The sequence below is a fragment of the Camelina sativa genome, chromosome 12 (genome assembly GCF_030686135.1).
Source record: "Camelina sativa cultivar CO46 ecotype springtype chromosome 12, ASM3068613v1".
Lineage (NCBI taxonomy): Eukaryota > Viridiplantae > Streptophyta > Magnoliopsida > Brassicales > Brassicaceae > Camelina > Camelina sativa.
In genome coordinates this window covers 10,609,872-10,623,654 of record NC_141891.1, presented here as the reverse complement: position 1 = coordinate 10,623,654, position 13,783 = coordinate 10,609,872, and the positions used below count along the sequence as shown (strand labels likewise).

Below are 13,783 nucleotides of genomic sequence, written 5' to 3'. Positions count from 1 at the left end.
TTAGGCGACTATTCCATAATACCAAAGAATATTATAAAGCTTCCCTTGCAAACAAAATAACGTGTACAACCTCAAAAAAAAATTAAAGATGGTTTCGAAATAAATAATAAATCTCAATAATTCAGCTAAATCCGAACCATAGGATAGCATGTGATACTGATACTACGAACGACAGTCACGTCACATTTTCTTCTATGAAAGAAACTATACCTAGTTGATAAAGTTGGTACAGTAAAATCAGGTCTTTTAATAAATTTTAACTCATTTTGCATTTTATTATTTTCTAAATTTAAATGTATTATTATCAGTTTCACGTCCTTGTTTTTGTCAATATATATATGGACCGTTTCTTATTTATTACATCTCACTCAAATGGACGCATATAAAAATATTACAATTTTTTTTTTTCTTTTTCACGCTGGTTCTTATCCCAAACTTGCATTGGTTATAAATTTTCAAAGTTCTAAATTATTTTGTTTTCCACAAAGTAGATTTTATCATTATCTCTAATCACTTCAATACTGTCAATCTCAGCTCCATCTTCATTTGTCACCATCGTCTCACTTCCATCAAACCCAAACTTATCTCCTGTTTTACGCACATGCCCACACAACAAACCAAAAAATAACCCGGTTAGTGCAATAAACCTAAACCAAAACCAATCAGAACCGGTCCAAGACCATAACCTAAAGGCTAAACCGTAAATTATGTGTTTTTTACCTGCAATTTTCTTGAGGTCATCAAGTGAAGGAGGAATAAGAACAAGTTTCCCAGCTTCATTGCAACTCTGTTCTCTCCTCTCCAATGGATGTCCTCTGTATATACTCACTCTTCCACGTTCTTCTTCTTCTTCTCCCACGACTCTTGACTTCTCCAATGGTGTGAACAACTCACCATGCGTGTTCACACCATCTACATCTGCACCGTTCATCGTCAGAAGGTTCACCATGTCCATTTGATTCTCCTCCATAGCGACCTGTAAAGCTGTGAAGCCATGGTGGTCCTCTGAATCTACATTAAGCCCCTGTTTTAAAAGAGCCTTCATCACTTCTACGTTGTTCTGTTTCACTGCTTCACATAGAAGGTCTCCAGCTATGTGTGGATCAGATATAGCTGCGAAATGATAAAGGATTCTGAATATCGCATAATGCTTCGTTGAGATTGCTTCCCATAGAGCCGTGTTACCATTCACATCTGCAAAATCTTTTTTGCTTAAAACATATCTCAAAAGCAGAAAACATAACACTTCTCTGAGTATGATATGGTTACCTCTTATGTGAATGTTGCATCCGTGCTTTAGGAGTACTAAAACACAATCCTCATACCCTCTTGAAGCTGCTATATGCTGAAACAGTAATATAAGACGACGAGTTAATGACTATGGTGATGATGATGAGTATGGGGTTTGTAATGGTTTTTAGTGAAAGCAAAATGTTACCAATGGAGTTTTTCCTTTGGAATCTGTAATGTCAGGGCTTAACTTAGCCTTAAGAAGCTCATCAAGAAGAGCTGCATTGCCAGTGGTCACAACAGCGATAAGATTCGAGGCAATGTTCGGGAGAACAGAACCGTTGTTTTCACCATTTTGTTGTGTCATTAGATCACCAATGTCTATATCACTCAGCTTTTTGTGATGCTGCAGGAAGTTCTTGAGCACTGTGGCATTGTCTTGTTGTTTAATCTGCATTGTCTCGATAAGGAACGATGTTTTGAGCCGGAGAAGCTGTGAAAGAGACTTAGTTTGAAAAGTGTAGCTTTGTGGTCTGCAACAAAGTGCTCCAACTTCTCCAAATATGTCTCCACATCGTAGAGTGCCTAAAACAGACTCTCTCTCCATCTCTGAGTCTATGATCTCAACTTCTCCTGACACTATTATGTAAACATCATCGGGTGCTTCGTTCTGCATTATCACATCCTCTCTTGGTGGTATATACTCAGCCTTCATTTTTGAAACCTAATCACCACCAATACACATTTTCAGAGTCAACACTCTTGATTAATATGGTGTATCTACCAAATCATGCATGTCAGCAAAATGAACTCACCAGGAGAAGAAGTATTTCTCTTGAGACACCTTTGAAGAGGTAAACTTTTTCCACAGATGGAAGAAAAAGATGTTGACAAATGCTTTTGTAGATAGATTTTGGGAGCTGATCAATAAGATGTTGCTGGTTCAAGCTCTCTGCCTTGAACCTCAAACACATGTAAGCCAATATCTGATCTTTCAATCTAGGAGGCAGTCTGTTTCTGTTAACAAAGTTTGACGCTGCTTCGATGCTATTCCTCTGCACCACCAATGCAAAAAGAAGACCATCCTTAAGAAAACAATACAAAGAGAAACAGAACAAATCTTTGTATAACCAAAGAGTGAGGGATTTGAGACACTCACAAATTCCATGGTACGACGAGTTCCTTCCACGACTAAATTAGTCATGTTACCAATAAGGTAAGCAGTGAGGCCAAGATTAAATAACATGTAGACTATAATGAATACCATCTCAATAGTGTTGCTTGCATGGAGATCTCCATATCCCACAGTGGTCATTGTTGTGATTGACCAATATATAGCTGCGATGTATCTGATGGAAAGACTTGTCTCTGTGAAATTCGGGATTGCGTCAGTCCATGTCTTTCCTTGGTGTTGATACCTGTCTGCTATTAGGTAATAACTGCATCCCGCACAATGCACTAGAAACAATGTCACCTGTAGGAAACTCAGACCATATCATGTTCTGCAACTACGACATCAAAAGATATATACGTGATCTTGTTCTTGCACTCAAAAATTTCTTTACTCACGGATAAAAGTCTAAGGCAGCGAATCCAGAAATAACTGTATCTTATGTCCTTCTCGAGTCTGAAACAACACGAAGGATATGATATTTTTGTCACTTTCTCAACAACAGTTTGATCAGAGACATGACAATATGATGACATGGATTCATAGAGAATTAGTCTACCTAGTGAAGAGGTGTTTGACGCGTCGAAGTCGCCAAAATCTAAGTAATCCCAAGAGATTACAGGTGAGGTTCCACTTAGCTGTGCCAGTGATTAAGTATCCGATTGCGTCAAATGGTATAGTTGATGCAACATCCATCAAGAACCATGTTGAAAGGTACCTTTAATGAGATATTAAAATAGCATTTAGCCAAAACTAACACATTTATTTTAAAAAAGCTCTCTTTTTACCGAATATATTTATAAGTGGAATCTTTATGTTCTTTCCATAAACAGAAATCTATCTAACTGATGATGAAAATAAAAGAATCACATGGTGTGGGCACAGTAGTCACCTAAAAGTCTTGTCCTCTTCCACTTAGAAAAGAAGTTATCATTTATGGAGTAAAGATCAAATCTCAAAAGGTGAAAAGTAAGATAATGAAAATATACTGACCTCACTGCGATCTGCTTAGGTTCACGGACAAGAAGCTGTGTTCTTTGGTCTATGTAAGCAACGAAGAACGTCAAGACAATGTCAACAGAGAAGAACAAGTCTACGATGTTGTCCGCGATACAAAGATTCCTCTTTGGTGAGAAATTCAGAAATGCGACTTCGAAAGGGTAAACCCATGCAGAGTATGCCACCAAAAGCACCATAAAAAACTCCCAGCACCTGAGTCAGCCACACATAATCACTAGTTACCAACTTGTTTACGTTTCCCCTTGAAGGTACACAAGATCAGATAGCTAATGCATCATCACTAATTCAAGCATACTTTTATGTCTCTTAAAATCTCATAAACACAAGAATCATTCAACTTCCATTAACTCAGTTTTTTTGCTGTGTCATACAATATATATATAAAAGAATGTGTTCTTGTCAGGTATCACATGGTGTTCTGTTTCATAGAGAAAATGGATATGGATTGTACCTGTATCTTGAGTCCATGGGTGAAATGATCCATCCACTAGACCTGATGTGATTCTGGTTATAGCTAGCAACACCAAGTGGAGGAAGAATAAGCTTTGAAAGATTGTTCAAGCTGAGAGAAGAAGCATCGTAGTCTTCTTCTCTCCCTTTTCCTCGATGCTGATGAAGACGCCTGAGCTTCATGTCTGAAGATAAGTTGCAGTGAGTTGCTGCATACTTGAGGTCCATTATATTTATCCTGGAAACAAAAGTTAGCACTAAGAACAATAAAGAGAGAGAAAGGTTTTAGTAGATGATATAATAATTGCAATGAAGAGGGAGTTTGTGGTTTGTATGGTGCAAACCGTACGTGGTGGTGGTGGTCCTATTTTGTTAAGATTGAAGTGAAATAAGGGGAAGCTTTTGTGGGGGACACAAGTTTTGTTTTTAGAGGGATCCAACACAATCAATAAGGCAAACAAAAAAAAATTGATTGATTTTTATGTTTTGGCGATAAGGTATTGAAATGTGAAAGTTGGGGCCCCAAAAGGTTGAGTAAGAGAATTATATGACCAAACGTGGCATTAAGAAGCTTTACTTAAGGGTCCCAAATTAGTATCTCCCCCATTAACAACTTTTAAACTCAGTAGATATATTGAGAATCTAACTTAGAGGGAGATCATGAAGAGAACATGCTAATGCTTCAATATCCACATACTAAGAGAATGTTGTGTGTACTTATTAACATTTGACTAGCTAGCGGGTATGTGAAGCAGAAGAAAAATGAGAGATAAAAGAATTAGATTCTAAACCGGGACCATATTTTAGGCGAAAAGAAAGGCGATATATTTCCCTATACGTGTAGTCATCTTCGGCATAGTATTCATCTAGATTGATCATATATTCTTGATTGATTTTAGCTTTTGAAGCAATCAAATGGTGTTAGCTTTAAAAAAAAAGGGACAGGGCAAAGAGGAAAGACAACCGACCTGTGTGTCCTCTGTTATAGGAGTAGTGTCTTTAAAATCCCATAAAGTATCACACTGCCTAGTTTGCTCCTTCACCATGTTGTTGCCTAAGTGTTTCCAAGTTGGTTTGCTTTTAAATTCCATGAACCTGCGAAGTTCAACAAATGTCACAATGAGAAAGAACAGAGTAATCTCTCATTGAACATGACTCTATATCAATGGACTTTTTAAATTTAATTTCAAATCTCATACCAAGTCCTTAAGTGTGTTAGCAAATTGGTTAGAACCTAAGCTTAATGTTGGTCAGACCAAATTTGTCTGAACAATTGTAAGTAACATCCACTGTCAAGTAAGTTTAAACGATTAGTTACAGTAGAGAACTGAGTGATCCAAAAACTATAACTACAAAACCCTAAGAATTTTGGGTTTGGGGGAAAGAAGGCAATTTGAGTTCAAAACAACCTGACAATAGACTTGATGAATCTCTCAAAGAAGTCACATTTGAACGTCTCCGACGATTGGAAACAAAGCGCCGGAGAGGAACACGTGGAAGATTGACGTTCAGTGGCGGGTTTCTATTTTTTTTTTTCAAAAGCGAGAAGAAGAGAGAAAGAGACAGACCAACTGACCAAGTAGTCTGAGAGAACTAGTCAGGAAAAGTTTGCTATTCCGATCCTTTTATTTCTAGTTATCTTAAGTTCGCCCCTGATGCTTAACACCTCAATGTCGCGGGATCGGCCGCCTGCAAGGCGCTTTAGAACGGTTTTTAACTCTATTTCTGATAGGTTTTACTTTCCACTTTCCATCATCATTTGAACAAAAATGGTGTATCAAATGAATTCAAAAACGATACACCATAGTACCATACTAAGCTGATTGGAGATAAAAACGTATCGTGGTTTGTTAAATTTAAACGTTTCGTGGTTTGGAGAGACAGTTATAATGTGGACATGAGAAAACACCAAAACTGAAAATTGTAGACTTGTATTTCAAAGTTATACATCTCCCAGTGAAGAGAGAAAGCATTACAACACAATACAATAGTAGAAAACTACAGGGGAGAAAGCAAAATCATTCTTGGGATGTTTGATGTCAACAGAGTTTATTCAAACAAAATACTTCGTAAACTTGAAACTTATAAAAAAAAACACATTTCATTACATACCACAGGTTGTATGTATCCTCTTCTACTCCTCCCCTGTTTTCACCATCATATACACACTATGGTATACACATTAGTAAACGGAATCAAGCCTGTGTGGTTTCTCCCGCTGCTGCAGCACCATTTGTTTTCACACGCTTCTCCTTGTAGTCTTTCACAGCTGCCTTGATGGCGTCCTCCGCCAACATACTGCAGTGGAGCTTGACTGGTGGGAGAGAAAGGTGCTTTGCGATCTCGCTGGGAAAATAAACCACAGAGAAAAGCACACATTCAATTTAGGACTTCAGAATAAAAACTCCATGAAATAAATCACAAAATTACTTTTTCAACGATAAAGAAGTCATATATCTGCGCGTAGGCTGCAAAAACTTATGTACCATACATACCAACAGACCAAGTCCAATAATTGATCGATGTAGGCATGTCAACAATCAATGAGTTAACCAATTAGATAACACGAGTGTGCAAGGAATCACATTTGATAATATATGCAAACATGAATATGAACACAGGTCAAGCTAACCAATACTATACCAATAGACAAATTCCAATGACTGGGTTTTCTCAACACAAGATATTACAGTCATGAAATACAGTAACTAACTGGTATGTCAACAATCAAAAGACTGGTCAATTAGTCAACACCGATTGACGTAACCCAACAACTCCCAACATATTATGTTAACATTTGCAAAACACAAGGCATCCTTATATTGGGAAGTATGAATGCCAGATTATGTAAGAGACGAACTAAACAGTACTTACGTGTTCTTGATGGTAAGGACATCCTCCATAGCTTTGCCTTTCACCCATTCAGTGGCTGAAAAAATACATAAATCAATCAACATTAGAAAACTGCTACATATCCCCAATAGGATTAGAAATGACAGAGAGAATAAGATAGCTCAAGCCAGAAACTGAACCAGGACAATATTGATGTCGCATCAAAAAGGTAAAATCTTTCTCAATGACATTACGACTATTACAAATTCACGATTGAATCAATTACAAAAATGTCTCAATTCACAAAAACCCAGATTAATGTATCAGTTCCTAATCCATGACCTAATTTGACATTTACAACACAAATCCCAAATTTGAACACCGCCTCCACATGAACCCATCAATCTGAAACCTAATTCCTCAATTCGAAAAATCAAAATCCCTAATTGAAAAATTCATATCTCAAATCTCTCTAATTCAATCCTCAATCGAACAAAGGACCAAACAAAAACACGAATTAGATAGAGAGCAGCAAACATACCAACAGATGAAGAAGCGATAGCTGAACCACAACCAAAGGTCTTAAAGCGAGCATCAACGATTTGACCAGTTTTCTCATCGACCTTGATCTGAAGCTTCATCACATCGCCACACGCAGGAGCTCCCACGAGTCCCGTACCAACGGTGGGATCATTCTTATCGAAGGAGCCGACGTTGCGGGGGTTATCGTAGTGGTCGATGACGTTCTCATGGTAAGAACGGGAAATACCAACAGACCACGGCGTTGATTGACGTGACGTAAGCCCTAGAGCCTTCTTCGCAGCTTGCCTGAGCATCATCATCGTCGTCTTTTTTTTTTTAGGGTTCGTTCGAGTTTATACTTTGTTCCGCGGAAATGGGAATGTGATTGAATTTTTGAGGGTTTCCTTCAAGGGGCTATAAGAAGAAGGCGGTTTGGTTCAGACAGAGGTGACACGTGGACGGTTTAGATGGTTCTGAGATATTTTGTTATTTCTTTATGAGAATAACAAAATATCTTTGACGATTTTGACACGTGGACCAGTTGATCTAATCTGAGGATTTTGATGAGTTGACTTTTTCTTCTCACTGATATATTTTTTGATAGCCTAGGACAAATCGCTCGTATTGTGTTTATCAACCATCTATCGTGATTCGTGAAACATGTGTTTGGCAAAACACAAACAAAGGTAAATTAAGTTTCAATACGCACTATATATGTTTTATCTACTCCCACTGAGAATTCTAAATCAAACAAACAATACAACATAATTGATCATCTACAAAAAAAAAAAAAAAAAAAAAAAAATCATCTACAATAAGAGTTGGAGTGTTATTATTCAATGAAGTTCTTAAAACGATTTGTGTGTTAAAATCATATATCTTCTTAAGGTTATTTTATTTATGAATTTACAAAACTCTTTTCAACAATTCTGTATTACTGACAATTTGTAACTGAAATATATATTTTAAGCATCGATTTTGAATGATTTTAAGGTGTTGACCAGAAAAGAAGTCAAGATTGGAAGTGCAAAAGAAAAAGACATGAGTTTGTTTCACTTCCTTCTTCTATACTCTTTTTTTTTTCGTCAATCTGATTTCATATATAGGATTCAAGTTGATACAAGGAGCCGACAAGGATATCAATCCTTCCACATGTTCTATACAGATTGTGTAATATCAATTAAAAGTTTTTAAATTGTCTATTTTGCAAGTTTGCTAGAGACAGGCAAGTGTATACATAATATAATATAAAGCTACGTGACTGATTGAGGCATTGAGCTCTCTCTCTCTCTCCCGACTACCTTTTTTTTTTTTTTACTCATAAGTGTTTCGATTTTATTTAAAACCATCAAAGGAAAACAAGGTCTAAAAGCCTACAACGATTGTGCAGAATTAAAAGTTCGGCCCAACATGCCCATTAGATTAACATCGACGGTAAAAGATATTTAACATTGGACTCTATCCAAAAACACGTGTCGACATGAGATTACAACTGCAACACATCTTGATGAGTCATCGGAAGTGTACCGACATCAACCTTCGCCGCCGACGAGCACCGAATCCGGTGAGGAAAGCAACGTCGAAATTCATCACACGAAGCATCCTTGATTGTCACCGAAATAAATTTGGACGGAGCTCCAGTTAAAAGACACGGCAAAAGGAAATTGTAATATGCATCTGAATATTCTTCAATCTTTTAACCCAAGACTTAATCTCTTGATAGATCTTCCTGCAAATCGAAGCTCTAAAGATAAAAGCCAGAATTTAATTTTAAGCAACTAGTACCTAAAACTAAATACCAACTCAGATTTATTGAATTTATTGAAAAGGAAAACTAGAAAGAACCAAGCTATCAACAAGCAACGATAAAATCTGGCCAAAACCACTTATGGAAGCTGGATTTGCCAGACGAAACACCGTTATTTCCACTGACAGAGCTGGAAGATACCCGGCAAAAGCCCGAGTCACTCGGGACATGTAACGATCAGACAACACCGGCAAGGAAGCGCCGACAGCAAACACGGCAAGGAAGCACCGACAGCAAACACGGCAAGGAAGCACCGACAGTAAACACGGCAAGGAAGCGCCGTTACCAATACGGCAAGGAAGCGCCGTTACCAACACGGCAAAGAAGCGCCGTTACCAACTCGGCAAGGAAGTGCCGACAACAAAACCGATCATTGTTGCTATGTAAGCCAATCAATATCGGACAGAACACAAAAGAAGCCTGAAAATCAACGATGTTCTCCCTCTCTCAAATATTTTAGAGAGAGAAGAGAGAGAACTTTGATTCCCTTTTTTCACTAAGCTTAAAATACTTAAAAATTGTTACTTTTTCACAAAATTCGTCCTCTCCCGACTACCTAGCCAGTGCTATAAATTAAAACCTCGCCTTTTATCTAAATAAATCAATCACAAAGATAGAGAGAAAAACAAATTAGAAAGAAAGAAAGAAAGAATGGCGAGCTTAAGGTTGAGCACAGTTGTTGCTACTGCAGTAGTCGTTTGTCTCTCCATCCTCCTCATATCTCCTACAGGTACACACCAAAAAAAAAATTCCAAAATATTTGATTCCAAGATCTAAAATAGATACATGTTAATGAAATGTTTGACTTTTTTGTTTGGATCGGGACAGAAGTGAATGGGTGGGGAGTATGTGAATACCGGTTGGGTTTATGTAGTACTGCGGCCAAGAGCTCTACTTGCGATGAACCATGCAAGGCATTGGACAGCAAGTATCATGGAGGCGAATGCTTAAATGTCGGTAGTGGTAAAGGGATATGTTGGTGCTGCCATGATTATGCTTCAAAGAGCGGTGCTAAAATGGAAAGCATGTGATTGCAGATGATATGCGCGAGTGTGTTTGGCGATTTGCATGATTTCATTTCCGATCTATATGTATGAGTGTGTTTCCGTTCTACTTTGTATTGCGTTAAAACAAATAAGTTCCCTTACTTCCATATAATCACTAAGGAGTAAACCTACAACATCACTTATTTGGTCTCACTTAACACAACGACAAGAGAGAGAGAGACATATATTTAGACAAAGTTCAAGGATTCAAGAGAGGGCTTCCTTCTTTGATAAGCACAAAGACGCTTCCACCGTCACCTCTAGAGATCCGAATGTCTTTGTCTAGATAAGTCGTGAGTAGCCACGACTCCGCCTTGTCCCCTGGCAAAGAGAATTTCAACGGTGGTTGGCTCGATATGGATCTAGCCACAGACGAGGCAGTGTCTTGCACCGAGGTAAGTAACCCTCTGATCGGGTTAAGATCAATCTTTTGACCAAGAACCTCTACGTTTTCCGGTATTTCAATCGAATCCGTTAGCTGAGGTGTCCCGATAACGCCTTGCTCAAACTTAATCTGCAAGAACCAAAAACATTTACTGAATCGTTTTTCCAAGATATTTATATCATTCAGTTCTTGGTTTTTGATGGTTCAGTTTTACCTGGACACGTTTAGGGCTTCGGATTTCGAACTTAGCGTTGGTGCTAATAGAGTTTGTACCTAGAGGACCAGCGAAACGAACAGAGTTTTGAACAGTGAAGTTATCTGAATCAATGGTTTGTGAGATCTCATCCACTTTTACCAATGGCAAGATGCCTCGTGAAAGCAACGGGAACAAATTCACAAACGATGTGTAGCTGCAAATGAGGCATTCACCAAATCAAAAACAGCAGCACTCAATTGCAATTAAAGTGAAGTTCATCGTTTCATAGCAACAATTTGATTCCAGAATCCTTATGTAACGGCAACGGGGAAAAAACTTACGCGAGGATCCATTTGCCGTTGAGAAGGAAGAGAGCATCCGTCGGAGCTGGAGTAGGGTTCTTCGACTCAAGCTGTGTGATTAAATCTCCGATTTCGGCTCTGGTCTCACTAGATGTGTTCAAACCTCGATCGATTCCGTAGAACGAATCCGCTAACGATCTCTTCAACCGCTCCGTCTCCTCCACGGCTTCGATTGCTTCATCCGCTACCGTTAAAGCCGCCGATCCTCTCTCTCCCGCCTCCGTGGCTCGGACTCTGAAATCCGCACGGGAAACAGCGATTCCTCCGGTTGACAACACCGGACGGTGAACAATTGAGCTCATCGGAATCGTAATCAGAGGCTTTGAAATGGATTTAAAGTTCGATGAGGTCTTAACTCTGGCTTTGCAGGGGAATTGGTTGAACACTTGTATCGCCGCCATTTTTATTTTCTTCGACTGAAAAAAAGTTTCGAAGCTTATGAACAAGAGAAGAGATAGATACCACTACTTAAACTTATAGACAAAATGTAACTGAAAATGAAATTAAGGTAAACGTTTCTTCTTTGATCGAATACACAACACAAACTAAGATCATATACACTCGCCTACGACTCTGCCACGTGACGACCTAAGAATCGAACATACAAAGCGTCGCGTCGTTCGGATGGTGTGAGGCGAGCATTATTTTGGATTCTTGCCATGTAAAAAATGGCTAGAAGCTTCCGTAGTGTACTACTTACTGGCTGTTTCTATAATGGGCTTAAATAGATTAAATGGGCCTTGCGAACAAAAACCTCTAATTTTTTTGCATTTACATCATCTGCTTTCCATAAACCAAAAGAAAACGTACAAAGTAGTACACAAAACCGTAGTTAAAATTTTGGAACGTATATCTAGGGATTCGACCTGAATTTACTCACACGCGGATCGAGGACTTTAAGCCATCCGATCGTTTTTTCAAAAGATATCGAGGATCTCGATGATCGGACGGTTACAAAGAGGACACGATCCACGGTTAAGCCAGAGTTCTCTAGAGCAGACTCTGCAAAAAGTATGACCACATGGGATAAACGCAGCACCTTTCTTTCTTCCCATACACACGCAACACACCGAATCATTACCCGTCAACGTCCCCATTGACGCCGTCATTATCTCCGTTTCCTTTTCTCCGCCATCGTCTGCGGCTCTTTCCGCCGTCTCCTCAAGCAATCTCATCAACGAAACTCTCGTCGGCGTCATATCTACTTCCGCTTCCGTCGATTCTCCTCCGCGGTTGTATCTCTCCGCCTCTAACGCCGTCGCGAGATTCATACCCGAACCCGATTCTGGAACGAGTCCGGTTTCGGTTTGTGCTTCGATTACTTCGTCGTCTCTAGAGCTTTGACTGTGGAGCGTACTGGCGTCGTCGTTAGTTAGACGGAGACTCCAGGTCGGACCGCAGCATCCTCCGATGCATTTGAATCTCAACCGTTCTTTAAGAGTGCGTTTCCTCCTGGTGAGATCGTGACCGCTCATCTGACGACGGAGCAAATCAAGAAACGTCGTCGTAGTCGTGGTGCGGTTTGTCTCCGTCATCCTCTGACTCGTTCCGAGATCGAATTCACTCATCATCGATCGACTAATCAGATACAGAGTTTCTCCGATGGCGAAACGGAATATATCACCAGTAAAAGAGACGGATCAGCTCCGCCATGAGAGAGAGAGCTCTCCGAGAGAGAAATAAAGAGAGAGAGGGACTGTTCAGATCTTTGGGTTTCGCAGTGATGATGACATTATAAAGCAAGTTTTCAGAGCCTTTTTTTTTTTTTTTTACTTTCACATTTCTTTTTTAAAATAAGTATTATTTTAGGGTAAAGTTGTTACGGAATTAATATGATTTATTAAACAAATCTTAATAATTATTAACAGTTATAACGATTCGATTCGGTTGGTTCAGAATGCAAACAACATTAAATATTTTTATCCCACTTAAATAAGAATATTAGGGGAATCAAATATTATGGAATACATTATCTTTAAGATATTTTTCAACCATTTAAAACTTGAGTATATATACTTTCAAATCATATATGGCAAAAAAGTGTATCTACGTCATTGTTAACAAGAACAAATCAATTTATAAATATGTCGGGGTGCATGCTTCCAACTATAATGTTAGTTCTTCTGAATTTCTGATAGAAACCAAAAAAAAAAATATACTAAAAAATTTACCCTCGAGAGTAAAAAATTAATGCTATTTCTGTAACTGTACGACTAGATTTGTTGTTTAATAAAAACTCAAAAAGAAACAAAAAGTCATTATTATGGTCTTGAATAAAACAACATCGAAGAATAACTACAATTTATGTCACCAACGAAAAAAAGTCATCCATCATCACAGTTCAAAGTTCAAACCCTATTATTAATGATTAAATAAAGCATCCATCGATAGTAACTACGACTACGAGTATGCTATTGCTACATGCTAAAACCTGAAAAATCAAAACCGATGAATAAAAAAGATTCAAATTTGATTAGTGTGCGAGTTTTACCAGACTGCACCGGCACAAAAAAGTTCACGGTATACCCTTTTGGGCGGGAAACTATTTGTGTTATTTAAACCCGCGTAACAAATAATTTGAAAAATCGAAAGAAAAAGGAATAAAAATAATAAAGAGGGGCGCATGAATTAAGGCTTTTTTCCCCACGTGAAATGTCCCCCCATACACGACGTCGTCTTTGCGCCACACTGTCCCCAACAAAACCCAACAAAAGTAAAAAATGGGAGAAAGTGATTCTAAACTCTAAGGGCATTTTTATAGG

General features: G+C 38.5%; 4 protein-coding genes, 1 long non-coding RNA gene and 1 pseudogene across 7 annotated transcripts; 2 read left to right on the top strand and 4 right to left on the bottom strand.

The window, feature by feature from the left end:
* Positions 1 to 271: 271 nt before the first annotated feature.
* Positions 272 to 4,586, bottom strand: LOC104731293 (potassium channel AKT2/3). Of its 2 annotated transcripts, none has more exons than XM_087479000.1 (11): positions 4,221 to 4,586; positions 3,873 to 4,109; positions 3,395 to 3,613; positions 2,961 to 3,119; positions 2,800 to 2,857; positions 2,390 to 2,704; positions 2,046 to 2,285; positions 1,439 to 1,954; positions 1,270 to 1,345; positions 721 to 1,194; positions 272 to 588 (listed from the first exon to the last, which is right to left on the bottom strand). In XM_087479000.1, exons 2-11 carry the CDS (start codon positions 4,097 to 4,099, stop codon positions 464 to 466), a joined length of 2,409 nt encoding a protein of 802 aa, XP_087335126.1. In that variant the 5' UTR covers positions 4,100 to 4,109; positions 4,221 to 4,586; the 3' UTR covers positions 272 to 463. The 2 variants fall into 2 exon arrangements, with proteins under 2 accessions (XP_087335126.1, XP_010448923.1); XM_010450621.3 differs by having other exon boundaries at positions 3,873 to 4,128; positions 4,221 to 4,564.
* On the top strand, positions 3,414 to 4,347 carry LOC147930376 (uncharacterized). Its single transcript, XR_015574838.1, has 2 exons — positions 3,414 to 3,669; positions 3,825 to 4,347. It is a non-coding gene; the product is annotated as an uncharacterized LOC147930376 (long non-coding RNA).
* Positions 4,587 to 5,783: 1,197 nt separating the features above from the next.
* Positions 5,784 to 7,918, bottom strand: LOC104731292 (iron-sulfur cluster assembly protein 1). The gene is made up of 3 exons (XM_010450620.3): positions 7,245 to 7,918; positions 6,746 to 6,800; positions 5,784 to 6,217 (listed from the first exon to the last, which is right to left on the bottom strand). Exons 1-3 carry the CDS (start codon positions 7,543 to 7,545, stop codon positions 6,067 to 6,069), a joined length of 507 nt encoding a protein of 168 aa, XP_010448922.1. The 5' UTR covers positions 7,546 to 7,918; the 3' UTR covers positions 5,784 to 6,066.
* A 610-nt stretch (positions 7,919 to 8,528) lies between these two features.
* On the top strand, positions 8,529 to 10,217 carry LOC104731290 (defensin-like protein 95). 2 transcript variants are annotated; one of them, XM_010450617.3, is made up of 2 exons: positions 8,529 to 9,762; positions 9,864 to 10,217. In XM_010450617.3, exons 1-2 carry the CDS (start codon positions 9,684 to 9,686, stop codon positions 10,061 to 10,063), a joined length of 279 nt encoding a protein of 92 aa, XP_010448919.1. In that variant the 5' UTR covers positions 8,529 to 9,683; the 3' UTR covers positions 10,064 to 10,217. The 2 variants fall into 2 exon arrangements, with proteins under 2 accessions (XP_010448919.1, XP_010448917.1); XM_010450615.3 differs by having other exon boundaries at positions 9,861 to 10,217.
* LOC104731291 (putative plastid-lipid-associated protein 2, chloroplastic) lies at positions 10,158 to 12,729 on the bottom strand. The gene is made up of 3 exons (XM_087478999.1): positions 11,001 to 12,729; positions 10,678 to 10,873; positions 10,158 to 10,592 (listed from the first exon to the last, which is right to left on the bottom strand). The coding sequence occupies exons 1-3, from the start codon at positions 11,420 to 11,422 to the stop codon at positions 10,278 to 10,280; spliced, it is 933 nt and encodes a 310-aa protein (XP_087335125.1). The 5' UTR covers positions 11,423 to 12,729; the 3' UTR covers positions 10,158 to 10,277.
* Positions 11,749 to 12,592, bottom strand: LOC104731288 (uncharacterized; annotated as a pseudogene).
* Positions 12,730 to 13,783: the final 1,054 nt, after the last annotated feature.

What these genes read in the sequence shown, in the direction of transcription:
- LOC104731293 (XM_087479000.1), bottom strand. Translation starts at nt 4,099, where the DNA reads ATGGACCTCAAGTATGCAGCAACTCACTGCAACTTATCTTCAGACATG. An exon ending in GTCAAACACCTCTTCACTAG is followed by an intron (nt 2,858 to 2,960) that starts GTAGACTAATTC and finishes GTGTTGTTTCAG; the next exon opens with ACTCGAGAAGGACATAAGAT. An exon ending in CCAAAGGAAAAACTCCATTG is followed by an intron (nt 1,346 to 1,438) that starts GTAACATTTTGC and finishes TTACTGTTTCAG; the next exon opens with CATATAGCAGCTTCAAGAGG.
- LOC104731292 (XM_010450620.3), bottom strand. Translation starts at nt 7,545, where the DNA reads ATGATGATGCTCAGGCAAGCTGCGAAGAAGGCTCTAGGGCTTACGTCA. An exon ending in TATCGCTTCTTCATCTGTTG is followed by an intron (nt 6,801 to 7,244) that starts GTATGTTTGCTG and finishes GTATTTTTTCAG; the next exon opens with CCACTGAATGGGTGAAAGGC. An exon ending in GTCCTTACCATCAAGAACAC is followed by an intron (nt 6,218 to 6,745) that starts GTAAGTACTGTT and finishes TTATTTTCCCAG; the next exon opens with CGAGATCGCAAAGCACCTTT.
- LOC104731290 (XM_010450615.3), top strand. Translation starts at nt 9,684, where the DNA reads ATGGCGAGCTTAAGGTTGAGCACAGTTGTTGCTACTGCAGTAGTCGTT. An exon ending in CCTCCTCATATCTCCTACAG is followed by an intron (nt 9,763 to 9,860) that starts GTACACACCAAA and finishes GGATCGGGACAG; the next exon opens with AAGTGAATGGGTGGGGAGTA.
- LOC104731291 (XM_087478999.1), bottom strand. Translation starts at nt 11,422, where the DNA reads ATGGCGGCGATACAAGTGTTCAACCAATTCCCCTGCAAAGCCAGAGTT. An exon ending in AACGGCAAATGGATCCTCGC is followed by an intron (nt 10,874 to 11,000) that starts GTAAGTTTTTTC and finishes CCTCATTTGCAG; the next exon opens with CTACACATCGTTTGTGAATT. An exon ending in GAAGCCCTAAACGTGTCCAG is followed by an intron (nt 10,593 to 10,677) that starts GTAAAACTGAAC and finishes TGGTTCTTGCAG; the next exon opens with ATTAAGTTTGAGCAAGGCGT.